Source organism: Phaethon lepturus, unplaced genomic scaffold, assembly GCF_000687285.1.
Source record: "Phaethon lepturus isolate BGI_N335 unplaced genomic scaffold, ASM68728v1 scaffold3874, whole genome shotgun sequence".
NCBI classification, from domain to species: Eukaryota; Metazoa; Chordata; class Aves; order Phaethontiformes; family Phaethontidae; genus Phaethon; species Phaethon lepturus.
In genome coordinates this window covers 41,457-61,986 of record NW_010535324.1, presented here as the reverse complement: position 1 = coordinate 61,986, position 20,530 = coordinate 41,457, and the positions used below count along the sequence as shown (strand labels likewise).

Genomic DNA, 20,530 nt, shown 5'->3' with positions numbered 1-20,530 from the left:
AATGAAGGGGTATATGAATAGATTCATAAAATCACAGAAGGTGTGGAGAGGCAAGTGATTACTTGCTGTTCCTCACAATATGATACACCAAGTGAATTATCAGGCAGAATTTTTAAAGCAGACTGAAGGAAGTACTTTACACTGCCTATAATTAAATTGTGGAGCTCATTAGGCAGGCTGCTGCGGAGACCAGGAGTATAAATGGGTTCAGGGAAGGACCAACACACATTCCTGGAGTAAAGAGCCATTACAGACTATTAAGCACAAAGGTCTGGAAGCAGCCTCCAGCTCAGGAAGTCCTTAAACTACTGATTACTGGAAGCTGGGACTGGAGTATGTCAGGGGAAGGATCACCCAGTTTGTGCCAGTGCTTCTCTAAACACCTGCTACTGGCTGTTGTCAGAAACGGGATACCGGACCAGACAGATTGGATTTGACTGAATTAGGCTCTTTTTATATCAAAAACAAAAAAATTTGGGAATGTTGATGTTGCAGCGAAATAGTCATTGCCCTGTGGTCAGCTCGAAAGGGGAACATTACATGCCCTGACGGCAAGCTGGGAGCAGCGGGCTGCAGGAGCGCTGCGCAGGCAGCAGAGGCGCGTGGGGAAGACTTAAATAATGCCAGAGTTTAGCCAGTATATTTTGTTCGTGACTTTCATAAGCATCGAATTGCAGGAGTGAAAACCACCTGCGAACAAATTCGGGCGCATACAAATTGTTCGTACAGGGTGCAGGTACTGTCTGGCCTCGTACAGGGATTTTTCAGTTGTGGTTGGCAAAGCTGAGAGCTGGCAGGTGTAGGGTTTATCTACATTGAATATTCAAAGAGAAGCAGAGCTATTGTAACTTAAACATTGTTATACAAATGACTGTCCTTTTCTTGGTAAATATCTAGATTAATTTTGAGAAAAGACTCCAAAAATCTCTCTTCTGACAGATGTCCTAGCCATAGTATCTGTGGAAGCCCATGTCTGCATTTTTATGATCGCTCAACCTTGCAGCTGAGAGACTATCCCAATGGTAACTTACGCCCCTATGAAAAGGAGGGTAATAACCCCAGCCTGGAAAGGCAGCAACTCCAACACCAGTGACAACTAAAATGACACTCAAATCTATCAACCATACGCAGCACTAGCTTACTCTTTCTTTTCCAAATAGATTTTTCTGAAGCTTAAATGAGCTGTGTACTATTGACTAATTGTCTTTTGTGGTCTTTGAGGATTCAGGCATAACTATTCAGCCTAAACAAGTCATTGGAGGATTTTCGTATACCTCAGGTGGAGGAAAAGGCTCAGTAAAGCCAAAGCCTGGGATATAAACTCAAATCCCCCCTAATCAAATATATATTGTTTGATCTAATAAGTAGGTTGAGTCTCCCCTGACTTTTCAGCAAAATGAAAATGTAATATTAAAAAAAAAAAAAATTGGTTGTTATACTTGAATTGTTTGAATATCTGATTTCTTTTGGTTACCAAGACAGTCAGCTCCTCTGTTCAAGAATTTCTTTAATGGTATCAACTATGGAATTAGTATCAAATATTTTTGTTTGTAGTATATTTAATGGCATACACATGTGTCAAGCATGTGCACCCATGCTTATTCATAATGGTGGTGTGTTAGCTAAGTCAATAATAACATCTACTACAAAATATCGATTACTGGATATGAAAAAGTAATTATCAAAATATAGCTCGCTACTTATGATGCAACATTTCCTTGCTGTTGGGTGCAAGCTGGCCACAGTGCTCATTTTAACAAAGTTGTGGACTTCATAGTCTGAAAATGGGATCTATCATGAAAGCACAGATTCACTTTTTCTGGCTGTCTCTTACCAGGGGAACAGTGTTTACTTTTGCTTCTATGGGAAAGGATGTCTGTGGAGCCTGTGTTTTCATTCATGCACTTGGCACAGTGGAGATGAAATTGCTGGGAAAGAAAAGTAAAAGCCACTTGTGTTACCTTGCTATTCGAAAAGTGCCAGGTGGTATAATCTGCTAGTTAAAGTAATAGGAGATATGATCACCTGGATACTCTATCAGATTTATGCTACCTTCTCTTTCTCCCCATTTTTCCCTGTCTTGTCTGCCTTACACTTCTTAGAAGGCCATGCATTTACTCTTTAGCCTGACCTCCTCTTTTTTTTTTTTAAACGGGAAACACTTCTGCGGTGCATGCGGTGTGTTTTGACACTTCTCTCTTTGTTCTGAAATAAAGTTCTGATAAGAAGCTGTGTAAAAGTAGGCATTTTTAGCTTGCCCCTGGGCCTAAGGGTCACTTCTGGCTGGTGGTTGCAAATTTGCAATCCCTGAGATAATTTTAAGGCTTTTATGTTAAAACAAACCTGAAAAAAAAGGCATAATTGTCATGCCTGTGTTCTGTGTGCTTTCCAGACAAAGCCATAAATCCAGCTTGGCATGCAGAGGAGGGACGGGCTGTTGGCACAAAACTGTGCCAAGTCTCCCCAAAAAGGCTCATCAGCTCGGCTCGCTTTTAAAGGAAGGTAGGCCAGCTTTCCGGTTCTGCTGCAGGAGGCTTGCACATCTCTAATTCTGACTTGAAACAGTATCCACGGCTGGATGCTGAGATGTCTGTAGCTGTTCGTTTGGCATATTTACCTTTTAAGTCTCTGCTGAATTTGCTTTCCAGCTGGAAGCCTTGTCCTCAGACTGGTCAGATAAATTTGTTCCTAGAAATATTCATCGCAGACTTTGCTTCAGTAAATTTGCTTAGTGGATGCATACAACTTTACAGGCTGTATTGCTTGGCAAGTAATAGGCTGTAAGCCTTGTTGGCTGAAAATGTTGGCAGTTTTTCATCAAATAAAAATTAATTGCTAATTCTTTATTATTCAGCTGCCTTTGCTTAAGTACTTCTTTGCACAAAGTGGATGCTACCTTCCTCTGTTATGAGGGCAGGACTAAGTAAGTTTGCTTTATCACTGTCAGTGATGCAGGATGGAAAATGTGATACTGCCCCGTTTCCGCGAAGACAAATTGCCATGTTATAAACCATGAATAGACACAAGAGTGTACTCTTGTGTTTAGGGACCACTAATAATTAAATTCATACCCAAAACAGCATGGAAGATGACTGCCAAGTATTGGACAGTTTTCTGGAAAAATATATTTAAAAAAATAATAATTTTGTAGTTTCTTGTGGTTAGTTTCTTTAAGGCCTTAATCTGGTCATTGAGAAGACATTTTTAGCATATGTTGTACTGACATATAAGTCATAAAATCTTTCTTGCTAAATTGTTCTCTCCCGATGCATTGCCAGGTAGTGAAAGTCTTTTCCTTGGGCTCCTTACCTCTAATGGGTTTTCATCAAATGCAAAATATTTTAGAAAAAACCCCTAATGTCAATGTCTTGCCCACATTGCTAAGTGGAAAGGAGGCAGTGGATGATCAGAGGCTGATGTTGAGTTCCGTGTTGTTCATGCCAACCACAGGAAAGGAAATTCAAGAGATTCAGATTCAACCCCTTGATTATTTTTCTGGACGTGCACTGTGAGTAGCGAGCCTTCCAAGCTCCTTTACTGTGGGTATATATCGCATTGTATATTTTCAGGACCATTAAAAGATTTATTTAGCATATGGATGAACTGAATTGTCATCACTGGCTCAATTGACCTTTATTGGGACAGTGGTAAGATTAGGAGATGCTATAAATAGCTGTTGCACTGTTGGAGTGGTATCACAAAAATGTACTTTACACAAACAGACTGTCATTTCACTTTGTGGGGGATGAGTGCATTTGGCTTACAAAAGGAGATCTCTCCTTAAGATGTGTTTTCCTCTTCCAAATCATTGCAGCTGAAGCTCTGAGATTGTTTTGTCCACCACCATCAGGTGCTCAAATATCAACACAATAATGTTATGAAGCTTTATGAAACCTACTACCCGAGTGCAGCTGAGCTTTGTATCAGCAGTGTGCTGTGCTTCCACCTAATGGCTCACCATCTGAGGCCGACCTGGCAGGGTTGGGTGCCTCTAGGGAAACAGGCAGTGGATACCCCCTCAGTGCCTGTGGAGCTCCAGGAGGATTTCTGGTCACCATCTGTGACTTTTGAAGGAGGCCATATCTATGCCACAAGAGCTGTAAGAATTACTTTGGATCAAAAGGATCAAATTGAAATATAAATGGAAGGAAGCTGCAACACCTTGGGAGATGCTGATATGATAAAAAAAAATAGTAGTGTATGACTGCCCTTCCTTGCCAAGTGGTGTCCCCATGTCTTGTTTTACCTAGTCAGATGCTGAATGGATGACTTCTCCCAGCCTATAAACTAAGTAAAAACAACAGATGTTGCACTCTTTGTATAAACTCATATTTCATTCCTCCAACAAAGGCTATTTGGAATTATGCATAAATCGATTCAGCAGGTTCAGTTGGTATGTAAGGAATAGGTGTAATGAATGAGGACTCCACTGAAACTGGCAAACAGAACCATATGTAGTCCGCTGGATTTGATATTGCAGCTTAGTGCCAGATGAGTAACTGATCTTCATTAGACAGTAATTTTCAGTGATCAGATTACTTTATTCTTTTCCTAAACAGCTTTAGCAGGAGATGGCATTCAAGCACCATTTCACCCAAGCTGAAAGTAGATGCTGGACTGCCTCTTCTGATTTCTGGAGAAGGGTGGGGTGGATAATTACACTGAGTAGTTATACTAGATATATACTTCATTTATTTGTTTTTTTCTTTTTGATTTGCAGGAAAGCAATCTCCAGGTCAGGCCTCCAGCACTTGGCTCCTGTGCATTCCCTCAACATTGCAGTCTCCAATGGACCTGTGAAGGAACCAAGGGCGGCCTTAGAGTGGACTGTAGGTGTTTGGTTTTTTGACAGTTAATTTGAGCAGTATCTCTGGCTAGTACTCTCTCTCTATCCCTAACTCAACATAAGACTTTGCGTTGCTATAAGAATTAGTGCTGGTCATTAGGAACGTGCTTCTATTATGAAATGCAGCACAAGGCAGAGACACGAAAACTTGCGGAGGCTTGAGCAGCACAGGACAGAGCTGTTCAGATTTTCCAGCTTGGGAACTATCTGGCTACATTTGCTCACTGCCTCCTTGACAAGGTCTGCCATCCAAAAGTGGTCTGATTCTTAGCACAGCAGAGTTTTGCACCTCTTCTTGATGGGCCAAAATTTAAGGCTGAAGACACATGTAGAGTTGGCTATGTCTGTAAAGTAGGTAGCAGAAACCTTTGGTTTGTAGGTATGGGTAGTTTTCTTCTGGGCCCAAGCTGGGTTGTAGGCACAGAGAGCATATGTTTCCATTCCCCATCTTGCTGCTTTTATGTTCCTGGTGAGCTCAGAAAGGGCCAGTTTTGGACTACCTAGAATAGACCAGAATATTTCAGTTGGAAGGGGCCTACCTGGATCATCCAGTCCAACTGCCTGACCGCTTCAGGGCTGGCCAGAAGTTAAAGCATGTTCAGGGCATTGTCCAAATGCCTCTTAAACACTGACAGGCATGGGGCATTGACCACCTCTCTAGGAAACTTGTTCAAGTGTTTGACCACCCTCTCTGTATAGAAATGTTTCCTAATGTCAAGTCTAAACGTCCCCTGATGTGGCTTTGAACCATTCTCATGCACCTTCCATGTGATTATGTGCTGGTACGTGCTAAGAAGTTGAGCCTTAAGCCAGCAGGTCACAGAAACGTCCCATTTAAAGCAAAGCATAAGGTAGGTGTTGCACTTGGCTATTGGTAAAGAACTCAGTACATTGCAGTATCAAGACACCAGCCACCCAAGTGGCTTTTAGGTATAAGATAACTTAAATGTTGATGAATGTGGCTTATGTTTATCTCTGTTCTTTATCGCAAGACTGAATGGCTTCAACCCCAGCTGTTGCGTTTAAAGTTTAAGGGGGTGAAATTTTACAGGCTGTGCTGCAGTAAGCTGGATCAGATTCACTATGATCTTCTACAGTACTATATTTTAACATTGAATGTTAAAATGAGTTTGAAAGCTTACATAGAATACTCTTGGAGGAGCTTTGGGGAATACCTCAATAATTCCCTCCAGGAAAACTCAGGTCCTGATTCAACAAGTTGTTAAAACACATGCCTGCTTTGAGTCATCAATGCTGTTTAGCAGAAATCTGAAGGATCAGTCACCTATGTAAGGGTTTAGGCATGGGCTAAATTAAACACCTTTTAAAATTGTACTTAGCAACAGCATCAACAAAACCCCAAAACAAAAAACTTAAAATCCAAACCCAGCAAACATAACTTACCTTTCTTCAAATTTGATTGTCTGCTACTCATTTTACCAGGTGGTTCCTCATGTGATCCCAATACATAAATACTGCAGGACTTGATATAGTTTGGTGAATATTGATTAAATATTGTGGGTTTTAATTGTGTGTGGGTGGATGTTTTTGCACTTCCTGGCTTATGGTTTAGATTTTTGATCAGTTCAATTTCTCAGCTGTTCCATACTCTCAGATTGTTGTTGCTGCTTTACATCACACTTTGATTGGAGAAGGGAGGTGACTCCGTGGCATGTGGGGAAGGGGCAGGAAGACATCGGTGACTGGCAGGAGCCTGAACTGACCAGCTGTAGTAAATGGTGCATGTGGGGGAGAAAGGCATTCCTCAAATCTGAGGCACAGTATAAGTAAAAGAGATAATAGGGAGGTGATTTGGAGTTGTGAAGAAGCTGAAATGGACCAAAGTTTATAATGGGTAGTGAATGTCAATTAAAAAAAAAGTTAAGTTTTAAATACTGATGTTTAATTCCAGACATGTATTTGGTTGAGTGAAAAGATATTTGGGTTAAGATGTGTTTGGAGGAGACGGGAACTCTTTGTCTTTAGTCACTGGAGGGCAGCATTAATCAGGGCATGTTGCATCCCCATCTATATCATCCTGCTCTTTAGTATTTCTGAAGGTGATTCTCCAAGGACTCGTGATAGGAGATCTTTCCAAAGTCTAAGTGACAGGAACATAAGTTGTCACTTGACTTTGCGGTAGAAAATGTTTCCTCCTTGTTATCTTCACAGTAATAGCTGGAAAGAATTCCCTGGCTATCCATTTTTTTGATAACTCCTTGAAGGTGATTTGCCACTATCAGATGATTTTGTGAACAGGACGCTGATTCAGGGAGTGGGATTTCCATTCCCTGCTCTGCCACTTACTTTGTGAGTGAGCTCAGATGAATTGTTTTGCCACTCAATACATTAGCCTCTCTAGCTGTGAAATGGAGCTGACAGTTCTGATGTCTCCTAAGACCCTTTACATAAGAAACAGTATTGCTTTGTTATTGCTGTTTACTATCTATCATTCCTGAAGTTTCTTTTCTCTCAGATACTTACAAATGCCCAGTTTAATCACATTTGCTACACCTAATTCAAGTTAACTTGTAGCTTTGTTGTCTAATTGCATGCTATTTTTTCACAGCAGGACCGTACAGAATACATTCTCTGGTGCTGGTGATGTTATAGCCAGAGGGCAATGCAGAATATGCCTTGCCAAAAAGGAACCACCTTAACTGCCTGTTCCTGTCATGTTTATGCATAGCCTTTTCTCCCACCCTGCCCCATTTTAGGCATTACTCCCACAAGTTAAATAATAATGTAAGCAATTTGAGCCCAGATTCTCAAGTAAGTACAGACCGAGCCACCTCATACAGTACCTGCGTCCCATTGTGGATCTAGGTCTTTGTATATTTTCATACTGCTGTTTGCTCCCAAGGAAAATAACCACAAGCTTTTGTGCATAGTCATCCTGTAATTTCCTTTTAAGTACTGCCTTCTAGCTCTTTCTTTCTTTGGTGCCTACAAAAATCTTGACAGCCACGTAGGATATTAGTGTGTTGAGCTTCCCACTGGCCAAAATTGTCTCATTTTATTTGTCCATCATGCATTTGTCTGTTGATGCCGGTTTCTTGCCTTCTCATTAGTAGGCCCATGACTACAAGCCTTAGAACTCCTGTTATGTCCGTAGACATAATAGCTTCCATTCTTGGAGTTCAATGAAAAAACCTGAGACTGACCTGTGCTTTGTATTCTGTGAATGTACAGAGTTCTCTAAGTGCGAGATGAATGTTCTTCAGAGGAGAAATATTACAACCTTATACCATAAATTATATGTATTAAAGACATACAAAATCTTAGCTCTTAAAAAGAATAGAAAACTATGTATTTGAGTAGAAGCTGAAAACTGGCATTTGTCAATATGTGATACCAGTTTTGTGCGTTTTACTTTTACCTGCTTCTATAGAATTAGTTGGTTGAGAGGGTCTATTCAGTTGCATAGGATATTTTAACATGCAGGAAAAAGTTGTTCTTGATACTTTCTACTAAGTATCAAAAGATTGCAGGGTTGTGATCTCACTGGGATCACAGAGATATAGTGCAATAGCACACGTGACTGGAGTGGCATAATGGATAGATATGGACTTTTTAGGCAGGACAAGGCCAGGACGGCGAGGAGCGGGGAGTTGACTTCATATGAGAGAGAAGTGGGAATGCATGTTCTGCTGTGGAATGGATGATGAGCCTTGTGAAGCGTTTATGGATCAAGACTGGAGGGCAAACACAGGCAACATTGTTGTGGGTATCTGCTACAGATGCCTTCTTCAGGAAGAGGTAGAAGATGAGGCCTTTTTCAGACAAGTGGAAGCAGCCTCATGTTTGTAGGCCCTTGTACTCCTGTAGACAACATGAATCATCCTGACGTGCTGAAGAACAACTGAGCACAAGCAATCCAGGGGGTTTCTGGAATGCATTGAGAACTTCCTGACACAAGTGATTGAGGAGCTGATGAGGGGAGGTGCACTGCTGGATTTCATACTTATAAACAAGCAAGAACTGGTGGGGAATGTGAAGGTCAGGGCAATCTTGCCTGCAGTAATGATGAAATGGTGGAATTCAGAATCCTGAAAAAAGGGAACAAGACAAACAGCAGGATCGTAGGCCTGGACTTCAACAGAGCAGACTTTGACCGTTCAAGGAACTGCTTGGAAGAGTAACATGTGATATGACTCTGAAGAGAAAAGAGCTCCAGGAAAACTAGTTGATATTCAAAGATCACCTCCTCAATGCTTGAGAACAGTTCATCCTCACACGCGGTAGGGCAAGCAAAAGCATCAGGAGGCCTGCATGGATGCATAAGGAGGTCCAGACAAAACTAAAATATTAAAAAACAACACCCCCCCCCCAACAAAAAAAACCCAAATCAAACAAAAAAACCTGCCCACCCAATAACACCCGGCCCCACTCCTAAAAAAAACCCAAACCACCCCCTCCCCCCACCCCCAATACCACAGGTGGAAGCAGGGCCAGGCCAGGATTGTAGAGGGCATGACCGAAATTCACAGGGATGGGGTGAGGAAAGCCAGAGCCAATGTGGAGTTGAATCTAACAGGAATATGAAGGGCAACAAGAATGGTTTCTGTAGGCATATCAGCAGCCGTAGGAACACTAGGAACAATGTTAGGCGACCGCTGAATGGGGCAGGTGACTTGGTGACAAAGGACATGGAAAAATCAATGTGCTCGATGCCTTTCTCACCTCCGTTTTTACTGGTAAGTCCTGACTTCAGGAATCCCAGACCTCTGACATCAGTGGCTGAAACAAGGAAGACTTAACCTTTTGCAGAGGATGATCAAGTTAGGGAACGTTTAAATAGACTGAACATATAGAAGTCCATGTGACCTCATGAGATGCATGCTGATATCATTGCAGGGCCAGTCTGTTGTCTTTGGAAGGTCATGATGATAAGAGAAGGTTCCTGAGGACTGCAACAAAGCAAATATCAATCCTGTCTTCAAGAATGTCAAGGAGGAGGATCTAGGGAACTATTATATATCAGCCTCACCTTGATTCCTGGGAAGGCGATGGAAAGTGGTGGAGCAAATCCTTCTGGAAGCAATTTCAAAAAATATTAAGGATAAGAAAGTGATTGAGAGTAGTCATCATGGATTTGTGGAGGGGACATCATGCCTGACCAACCTGACAGCCTTGTATAATGACATAACTGGCTTGGTAGATGAGGGGGGAGCAATGGCTGTTGTGTTGGCTTTTGCAAAGCTTTCAACACTATCTTCCATAACATCCTTATAGACTGATGGAATATGGGCTAGATAAAAAGACAGTGAGGTGGCCTCTGAGAGGTGTTTATAATCAGTGAATGTGACTTTGCAATGAAACTGTTGCATTATATTCTGCGTCTTTTTGGCATTAGTCGGTAATGCTGTCCACTTACTTTCATGGGCAGTGTTTATAAATGCCTAATGATATACTGCACTTATTAGTGTACTAACATGCATGTTAATACACTAAAACATGTTCTACACATGATGAAATGTTTCCCACCTAGATAAATATATTTCTTTTCCATGCAAACAGTTTTTTGTTCTATATCATAATTTCCTAAAAGCTATACTAGTTTTTACACTGAAGGATATTTCGCTTCCGTTGGAGTGTCTGCCAGACTGTTTTGGAATTGGGAACTGAGTATTGAGTTGAAAAAGAGATGTATGTTATCAGATGCTCACATGAGAAAAGAGAATCCTGGGGTATGGGTATCCCATTAGTCGCATAAAAACATGTAGAGGGACTGGGAGCTCTAGTTCCACTTAAATAAGTAGCGATGAGAGCAAGCTCCATGCATGCTTAAAAATTGCTGAAATTTTATGTGCAGATGACACTTGAAGAAATGTGTTCAGTATCAGTAGTCCTACGTTGCTGTTTCTTTTCATCGAAGTTTGAGAACAAATGTTCTTTCCAGAGAGGTCTAAAGAGAAAAAAGAAGAGATTTGTCATATTTCAAAATGGTGGCCATCTTTTTTTTTTTTTTTTCCTTTTCCCTAGTGATATATAGGATGCAGTGATATAGAAGGTGCCACCCCACCCCCAATAGGTATTTTTTTTCCTATTGCTGCTAAAAGGACTGAAGTTAAGCTGTTGTCAGCCAAAATAATGGTTCATGAGAACATAGGGAATCGCCACCTCATTTGATAGTATTTGGACATTGTTCCTCCATGAAAACAAACGTTGTTAATTCTGCTTCTGCATACAAATGATCTTTCAGATGCTGGTAACAACAATCTCAAAAGCTCAGCAGAGAGTACAGGAGTGGACAACAGATGCCCACTGTGGTGTTGGAAAGCACAGTGGGGGAAAGGAGAATGGCAGAAAAAGCTAGAGAATGTGGTGAACCTAGACCTGAAAGTTCAATACCCAAAATAGTTCTGAAGTTGGAGCCTATGTATCTTGAAGTTTTTAGAAGTAATGATGTAGTACCATATCTCCATGATGGGTTTTTTTTGTTTGTTTTATGTCTGCGTATTATGTTTGTGATAATTAAAGAAAAGGTGACTTCTACATGAAGAATATTCCCAAATTACAATGTGCTGAGGTGGAGTTAAAATTGAGAATATATATCAACAGAAAACCGTTTGGGACATTGCTATTGTTTGCAACGTTAGCGTTACAAATTCTGGAATTTCAGAGTTAAAGGTAAAACACAAGCCAAACATGAGCGAGACACATTTGGGAAAAAGACATCTAAACAAACTTGTTCCTGCTTGATAGTGACCTCATAAAGACAAGGGCTAAAGCTAATAATTTTTGCTTACAAATGTGTTTATTTAAATTTAGGTTGAGCACTAATTTTACACCAATCATAAGTTTATCACCCAAATGTATACTTGTAAGAAGATTCATCTCTCTCACTGGAGTGTTAACAAAGGGAAAAATTTCTTAATGGCTTATTTTGGAAATCTGTCTTACAGAATTTTTTACAGAATGCCAGTCATTCCTCCCATGACAATTGGAGTTACAACTCTTCTGAATTATAAAGTTGGGCTGACTGGTGTATTTGTTTGGATGAATATCTATGGCTGCTTGACATGGCAAATTAAATTATCTAGATTTATCTGCATTGCTTTTGAAACCGTGCTGACTACAACTTGAAGAACAGCGAGGTATGGAGATACTTAAGGGCTTTAGAAAAATGGTAACACTTGCTCTGTCATTTAATCATGCTGGGGCACTTAAGAGAAGAAACCTGGTTGAATTAGTGAAATAAGCACAGCACGTTATGGTCATGTTCCCAAACTCCTAGTCTTTGAATCCCTATTTCTCTTTCACTTCGTGGGGGGGCTCGTGTGTGGTTTTTGTTTCATGTGCAAGGACTATTTGCTATACTGAAATTATTTTTACGTGCCGTTAAGGTGGTAACGGATCAGGAGCAATCAGATGGGAGGTCTTCATCTGGGAGAGCGCGCTGGGTTCCTGTGTCCCCCGTGAGGCGGGCTGCGCTGCCGGCAGAGCACTGCTGCCTCTGCTTCATGAAAGCATGACTTGGCAGAGCAGCTAAGCTGCTCTAGCACCGAGTTGGTACCAGAAGTATCGGTCCCAGTGAACCCACCCTTAACCCACCGCTCCTTCTGTCAGATCCAGCAGTTATGTGGTCACAGGGTGAGTCATTTTGTCTAGCTGATTTGGTAGGTAACTTTTATCTATTTTATGCCATCAGTTGAACTGATTCATGTGTAGATTTACAGCCACTAGATCCAGCATGAGGAAAATGGCAAGAGCGTGAGACTGGGGTCTAAGGGGTCAGGGACAGAAAGAGGACAACTGCATCTTTAGTAGCCATTTACTCTTAAAGCCAACATAACGACATCAAGTGCAAAAAAACCAAACTGACAAATTATGAAAAGGTTGCTGAACTCAAACCTCCTGTGGAAAAATATCTATGTCAAAATATTCAAGTGATGATGTAGCCTTTACTGTGTTTTAGTTTTGTGTTAAACAGGAACTCACGCTAGAGGTAGTCCCAGTGACCTCTGTCAGCTTATGTATTTGTAGATGCAGTACTCTTGTCCAGCACATTGTGGAATGATGTCTGCAATTTTTTGAGAAGAAAATACTGATATGCTGAAGTCAAAATTCTTCATAGAAATGTATTGTTTTTTGTCAAAATTTCCTATTAGAATCAAATGAAAAATCTGGCTTGGAAAAGGTCAAAGTGTTTTTCCTTTGACTATATCATCTTGATTTTCATAAGCTGCAACAAAATGTCTCATCATATAAATGAAAACGCCCTGTAAAATCTGAAAACAGCGAAGTTCAAATAATTCCCTTTGATCTTGTTGAGACAAAGTAATTGACAGGCAAAACCTGTTGGGTTGTGGGGGTGCATTTCATCTTGGGGAATCTTGGCTCTTTGCTCTGATTCAGGATGAAAGAAGATTTTTCAAATGTCAGTTTGCCGGAATCAAAATTGTGAGTTTTCACACACAGTGTTGTGAAATTGTTTGTGGCAGTAGGTACCTGGAGGTGTGCCACTTGTACCAGATCAGGTTATTTACATTTTTATTATCTAGTCTTGTCAGAACTCTGTCATGGCATGAGCTACAAAGGTCATCCTTGTAGACTACTTACTGATTTGATTTACACTGTGATGTAAAGTCAGACATGTGAATCTATGATACAGTCTGGAATAATCAGTCTAAACTAGGTTATGGAAATAGGCCACTTTATCTTTAGAAATCCTGGATGGCAAGTTATGTGGACGTGGTCTGCATGAAAGGGCAATTAATCTGTTTTTTAATGGAATTTTGATTCCTCATTAAAAATTATGTCCCAGAAGTGGTGTGTTTTCTTACTTAGCTTTCATAGTTGATCCTTTCTAAACACTTTTTATAATCTGTGAAATTTAGCTCTGGGTTAATAATGTCAAGTTTGGATTGTTTCACCAGCAGAGAATGTGCTCAGGTCAAACACTCTTTGAGCTCATATTCTCTTGCTTCAGTCCTCTTGTCTGGCTCCTCATAAACTAGGCAGGAAGTTAATATGTTGGGTAATACTGTGGGCATAGTAATTTTGTTGGTATGATGTGACTAGGCTTCCATGAAGTTCTGTAAAACTGATACAGGTCTTGACAAAGAAAATTGCTTTTGTAAAAGGATAATCTTGAAGGGAAGGAATTTACAGTCTTGAATAATTTACCATTTGAATAAGGCTTGAAGAATTCCTTAAGCTAATACAAGTCCTTAAAAGCTTTTCTGCATTATAGAAGTGCTGAAAAGCCTCACCTATACTATCACGCACTGAACTGTACAGTTTAGGAATATCTCTGTCCCAGGGAGTCTACAGCTCAGGTGGGCGGTCAGACAAAAGGGTGAGAAGAAATGGAGGTATAGGATGGTGTGCCACTAAATGATGTTTAAGCAGAGTGTAATGGCAGTAGACTGGAATCCAAGTCTCACTCTCATCCAGCTGCTTGTGCTGAGGCATAATACTGAGTCTGACATCAATGGGAGCATTGCTGATGAAATTAGACCTGTGGACAGGTAGATGTCTCAGCAGAAAAAAACCCCATGTTGTTCTTCTGGCTTCATTGAAGTGAGCACCGTAGTTGTGGTAGGTACCACATGCAGACTTGTGTAGGTCTTGGCTATTGTGGATGCACTCGTACTCCAGAAGGCAGAGGATTTTGTTACTTCTGCTTCTCTGCACTACCTAAGAAATCTGCGTGGCAAGAGAAGCTTTCTCATTTCATCACTTTGAAACTGTCAGTGGTATTTTAAATACATTATTTTAACCAAGATGGCTATTTCAGAGCATCCTGCTGTCGGACGCCATCTGTTTAGTAAGCGTCATCATTTGTGACTTCTGCGGTGTGGGAACCAAATGTCAGAGACTGTCAAAGCGTTTTCCATCATGCTCTAATTCTGACTGAACAGAAATCCTGTTTATTCACTTTGCTCAAGTAGTGTACAGTTGACTACTTAGGCTTTTTAGTTGAGCCAAGATTACAGTCAAGTGAAAACTATAGTCTTTCTACAACCAAATTTCCTCAGAACAAGAATTTTTATTGAAGTAGGGTATAGATTTGGTCAAATGACACTGTCAAAGAAAAATCAGATGATACCATGTTAATCACTACTAATTGTCAGCATGCCAGGCAGAATTTTTTTCAGTGTGTTCTCAGTTGAATGTATCATTCTTTCAGGTATAAAATTAAAGTCTGGTCTCTCCTGGCCACTTAATGTTTTCATAAACATGCAGTGTTGACCCAGTCATTTTAAAGAAGGCATTTTTCCTTGTCTATCCTGTCATCCTAAAGCTATAATCAGTATCTTATTTTGCACTTCTGGGCCCAGTTCTGAAGTTTTTGGGCTTATCATAGAACAGTTTGGGTTGCAAGGGACCTTTAAAGGTCATCTAGTCCAACCCCCTGCAATAAGCAGGGACATCTTCAACTAGGTCAGGTTGCTCAGAGTCTCGTTCAACCTGACCTTGAATTGGCTTCTCCAATTGAAAGTTCAGTAGTCATGTTTTTTGTTTCATCTCTTGATTTTCTGTTCCTTGAAAATTCTGTTTACATCTCATGCTTATGAAATCTAGAGTCCCAGTTAAACTGTGCAGCATGTGGGAAGAACATGGGCAAAGTTTCACTGAACTGTACACAAAAATACTTTGGTTCTGGTTAGTGACACATCATTCACTGTATCATCACATTCTTTAAGCAGGGGTGGTCAGCCAGGGTAATACTGTTATGGCTTTGTGTTATAGAAAAACAAAACAATTTGTGGTGGTTGGGTTTTGTTGGTTTGGTTTTTTTTCCTAAATTTGTGGTGAAAATCATATCTTTTTTTTCTCTATACTCATGTGGCTGAATTTCACAAACCAGATTAACAATCATCTTTTCTCAGGAAAATGCTGTGAATGGAGAGCATCTGTGGCTGGAGACAAATGTTTCTGGGGACCTCTGCTACCTGGGAGAGGAAAGCTGCCAAGTCAAATTCTCAGTGAGTTATTTTCAGATTTCCCTCTCTCTTTGGTAACAGGCCCGACTTCAGGCTGCTACGGTGTTCAGATGCTTGTGAGCTCGAATTGTTTGCTGTTGTTGATGCTTTTGTTCAAGGAAAAGGAATGCAAAAGGGGCAAAAGGCTGCTGGTTAAATACTTTAGTGCTTGGGGAACAAGCCGCAAACAATTTTGAGTAATCAAGATTATTTACACAGTGAGAATGGATGTAATGAGTAGCCTTATTAATGTGGTAAGGGAAAAGAGGTTACAATACTGAGGTATTTCAGAAATGTTCAAAGAAAGTAGCCCATTTTATTTATATATACTAATATATCACTTGCTAGGGTCTCTGAGAGTAGGGTTTGATCAAAGTTTTGTGATTTTAATCACTGCAATGATTTGAACTGAATCTTCCAAACTCTTGAATGCACTTACGAGCGATGAGTGCACTCATATTTAAGCGTTTGCCTTCTCCTATTTGAGAATATTCGAGGTTTTCCTTCTCCTGTTGAAGCTTTTCTGCTGTGCATGAAAGAGTTTCATTGGATTGATCTCTAACCCGTGGGTGACTCTTCTTTGACTGGGGAGTCACTGTTACACTTCCAGGCTGCTTCAGCAACTCACACCTAGTATTTCAATTAAACTGTGTCAGCACAAGAGAAGAAAAAACCCCACCTCTTATCTTGGTGTTTAGGAAACCTGGTGGGAGAGTGGGAATCCTGTGTTTAAGCTCTTGCTTTGAATCCGTGCTCAAGGGAATATCGTGGCCCTGGGACTGCAAAGTGTAGGGAGAGTCTTAACTTCTCTGGGGTGTTTGTGGATACTGCCAGTGACTCTTTGCAATACCATCTTTCTGATTTTATTGAAAAAAAAACAAACCACCCCTCAAATAATTTGATCCAAATCGAAGCATTTTGTTTCACTAATTACCCCCAGTTTTTGGGGAGCTTTGATCCAAAACACTAGTGCTTTCCATAGCTCAAATTTAATATCCATGCCCCGTAGCTTCTCAAGCAAATTGGTTGCTTTATGGCATATAACATTAAGGCCAAGCCTGGGAAGTCTATGCCTGCTTACAAAGAGTACTGAAGCGAAGTCCCAAAAGTAACAGACTTCTGAATGTGGGGTAATATTCAAGGGAAGTGTTGTCGTGTTTTTGCCTTGCACTTATATTTGTCTGGAGGCACTGGGTTTTGGCAAAAGCTGGAGACAGGATTTGTTTGGCTGACCGGACCTTTGGTCTGACCCAGTATGACTGTTCTTATGTTCTTAGTAGAAATTTACCTTTCTAAAACTGAGTAAATATTTCCTCATGTTTTATCTCATAGAAAGTAGCACGGAATTTAATAACGTATTGCATATGTTTTGCAAGACTGTGTCCTAGCGTTAGCAGTGTATCTCTCTATGGGTTGGATGGACTCTGCAGTAGCTGGTGAATTAGGTCCACCGAATTACACTTTTATCTGGGAATGTTGGGAGATAGCTTACGTGGTGACAAGCTTTTCTGACCAATAGTCCTGGAGATGTTGAGTCATATTTAGGAAGCAGCAGAGTTTAAGGTTGTTCAATTCTTAATTGCTTGGCCTTTGCTTGACTGACTGAGATTCTTGACACTTTTAGGTATTAGCATATTGGTTCCCTTGGGGGAAAGCGATATCTGTGTCTATAACATGTTACAGTGTAGCGGGCTTTCATTAGTTTAAGAACTAGAGATGGAAATGAAAATTGAGGTAACTTTAGTTGTGGTTAGTTTAACCTGACCTGTCAAAAGGCTAATGCTTTTCCAGTTTGATTCTTTCGAAGGCACTGCGTCTTTCTATGCCTGTCCTGGTCTTCCTTTGACTTGGCTCTTTTACATGTAGACTACTTAAGATCAATGTTTTCAATGGAGAAATGGCGAGAAGTAATTAAGCTGTAGCTGCAGAGAGTTTGCATAAAAGGTTAGCCTATAGAGAACATGAATTCATAATCTCTGGAATATGGAGCTGACATTTCATGATAAGTCAAAAAAGTTAGAAGTAATGGAAAAGATAGTTTGAATTTTTACTAGCCTCTCACTATAAATGATTGTAACTGCTTGCAATGCTACCAGCATTCAAGATCCACAGAACAACTTAAAAAGTAAGATATTAAAAAAGCTGCTCGTAAGGCATTACCTTTGTTTGTTTTTGCAGTTTTTCATTTTAGGGATCGATTCCTTTATGTTGTCTCACTCTTCTTGGTAAACAGAGACACTAAAAACATACTTAAAGTTAATGAGTCACAAAACACATGAAAGCTTAGTCTGTTATACTACGTCATGATTCTTCAGGTGAAACATTAGAACAACACTCCACAGTACATATGAACGTGCACAGTTAGGATATATCCAGATAATTATGAGACTCATAATTATGAGACTCAGTAAAATTATAATAATAATTCTATAATGTGAGCCAAAGCTGTGTTCCCTCTTTCTTCTTGAGTTTATTTACAATATATTGAAAATTCTAAAGAAATAATTTAGTAGTGATTTAAATGAACATGAATAAATTGAATGTAAAAATCTGAAACAAATCAACCTCAACTTACTGTGTGTTTAAATTTTCTGTCCCTCAAGCACAAGTCTGCAAGTTAAACTTCTATGAGAATTAATTCCAACTGGTTTATTAAATTGAGAATATGCAAGGAAAAAAAAGTAAATCTCTCCTGGATGCATTCTCTTGCCTTTGATATGCTGTGGCCCAGGGGATTCAATGTAAATTATTTTAAAAGCCCTACTGAAATTAATAAAACTAACCAGCATAATTAGGTTGAGAATTTTGTCCCTGCTGTAACATTTCATAAACATTTAACAATATTCTGTGAGAAGGTTATCATTCTCTGCTAAATCACCCAAGTACGCAAGTATTTTTCTGCAAGGCAATGGTCAGGCCCATCAAATTAAATATTATATGATAAGCATGAAATGACACACTCTTACAAACTGGTCTGAGTTCTCAGATTTGCACGTATGGTTTTTCTCCTCTTTTCACTGGCTCTGCTTATCATCTTCATAGGCCGCTCCCTTTCAGAGCGACGATCTGCACCGCTAACAGCCTTATCTGCTACCCGAAGACAGCCTGTTACTTCCAGTTCACAAACTGGAGTACTGTGGCTCTGTCTTTTTCACAAAGTCCAAATCTTAACTGCAAGAGCTTCAGACCTTGTTTCAATATACAGAACAGCTGAAAGCACCAAGAGAGAGGAGAAAAAAAAAATATACGTTGCATAAGGAGCAAAACACCTCCTGCTTCACAGCTCTCTTTTTTCCTCCTGGGAATAGCACACCTCCATGCACACACATCTCCCTTTCCTCTTGCAGAAATCTGCTCTGCGGAGGAAGTGTGCTGCCTGCAAGATTGTGGTCCACAACGCGTGCATGGAGCAGTTAGAGAAGGTAAGACAATGCCATCTTCTGGAGCCTGATGCGGACAGCACGCGTTTAATTCTCTTACTGAGGCTTCAGTCTGGAAAACATCATATGCCGAAGTAGGTGTCCATAGCTGCTTTGACAATATATTTGTTAAAAAGTTGGCTTAAAATTCCAGCATATTTTTTTAAAATAAATTTCTTCAGATCCTGTGACCCATTAGAAAAACTCCAACAACAAAGAAACCACAGAATGTTTTCACAATTTTTATGATTAAAAAATAATTCCCTCTACTTCTAGATTGAAAATTGAAGCTAGAAAATCCAGTATCCTGTCATACACAAAACTGGTCTTTCAAAATTCCTCAACTAAACCCAACATAATCCACCTTATGACAACTATATTTATTATGAGCAATGCGTCATCAGGTACTACTATGAACATTTTTCACTGTGTTTACTAGACTATACTGTTTTATCTTCAAAACCACAGAAATGAAGTTTGTGTTTTTAAAATAGAAAACGTCAAACCTGTCATTTATAGTACCATTATTTCTGTGAGCACCTGTCCAGCTCCTCAGTTCCTTCAAGGAGCCCTCATCACCCCCAGATGCCTATAGAATATCTATCACTGAGTTGCCTAACCATCAGTGATTCTTCTTCGTTATGCCTAACTGGTAATGTGTTAAAGAAATTCCCCCCCCACTGTTTTTTCTTTCTTGGTGGGATATGTGTAAAGAAGTATGAGGGGGAACTTCCCCATTGATTTCATTAGAGCTTTATGTTCACTCCTATATGCTTTGCAGTGTTGTTCTCACAAGAAGTTGGTGCATTACAGATTTATAGCGGCAACCCTTTGGAAATAATTTTTCCTCTCCAAGTATTTGGACTTGTGTTGACAAATGTCACAGCGATTGCCATGATGCCAAGTTGGAGAGGTACCATTTCCACCCCCTATATTTTTACCCACAGTGAAATGAGCATTAGCACATGCTTTCAGCACAAAATGTTGCCAGTGAATTTTTCATGACTGACTTCAGCGGCAGCAGTGGGACTCTCCATGGCCCGGCGAGCTGGTGGCATTGCCGGCCAGAACAAATGAGCACTTAGATAAAACCCATTCCGTTGAGCTTGTTTATGCCATTTTGGAGGTGATGAAATTCACCTCTTGGCAGAGGGTTGTTATAAAGTCTACATCCTTCTTAAACCCTATGGACTTTAAAACTGATACATAAGTCTTCTGTTTGGCCCTCTCTGCGAAGGTGTAAGTTGTAAGTAAAACAAATACAAGCCGGAGGTCTTTCCAACCTGTCACGATGCAGCAGTGAAACGAGTTGCAATTCCAGGTGAAGAGCG

The 20,530-nt window shown here is 40.2% G+C and overlaps 1 protein-coding gene across 1 annotated transcript in view; it reads left to right on the top strand.

The window, feature by feature from the left end:
- The window catches only part of LOC104619765 (diacylglycerol kinase iota-like), a gene marked incomplete at its 3' end in the record, with an annotated part of 78,446 nt that overhangs the window by 17,532 nt on the left and 40,384 nt on the right, over window positions 1–20,530 (top strand). Inside the window, exons 3-5 of the mRNA XM_010285764.1 lie at window positions 4,721–4,829; window positions 15,688–15,783; window positions 19,128–19,202. Coding sequence (XP_010284066.1) covers window positions 4,721–4,829; window positions 15,688–15,783; window positions 19,128–19,202 — 280 coding nt within the window. The remainder of the gene's footprint in view (window positions 1–4,720; window positions 4,830–15,687; window positions 15,784–19,127; window positions 19,203–20,530) is intronic.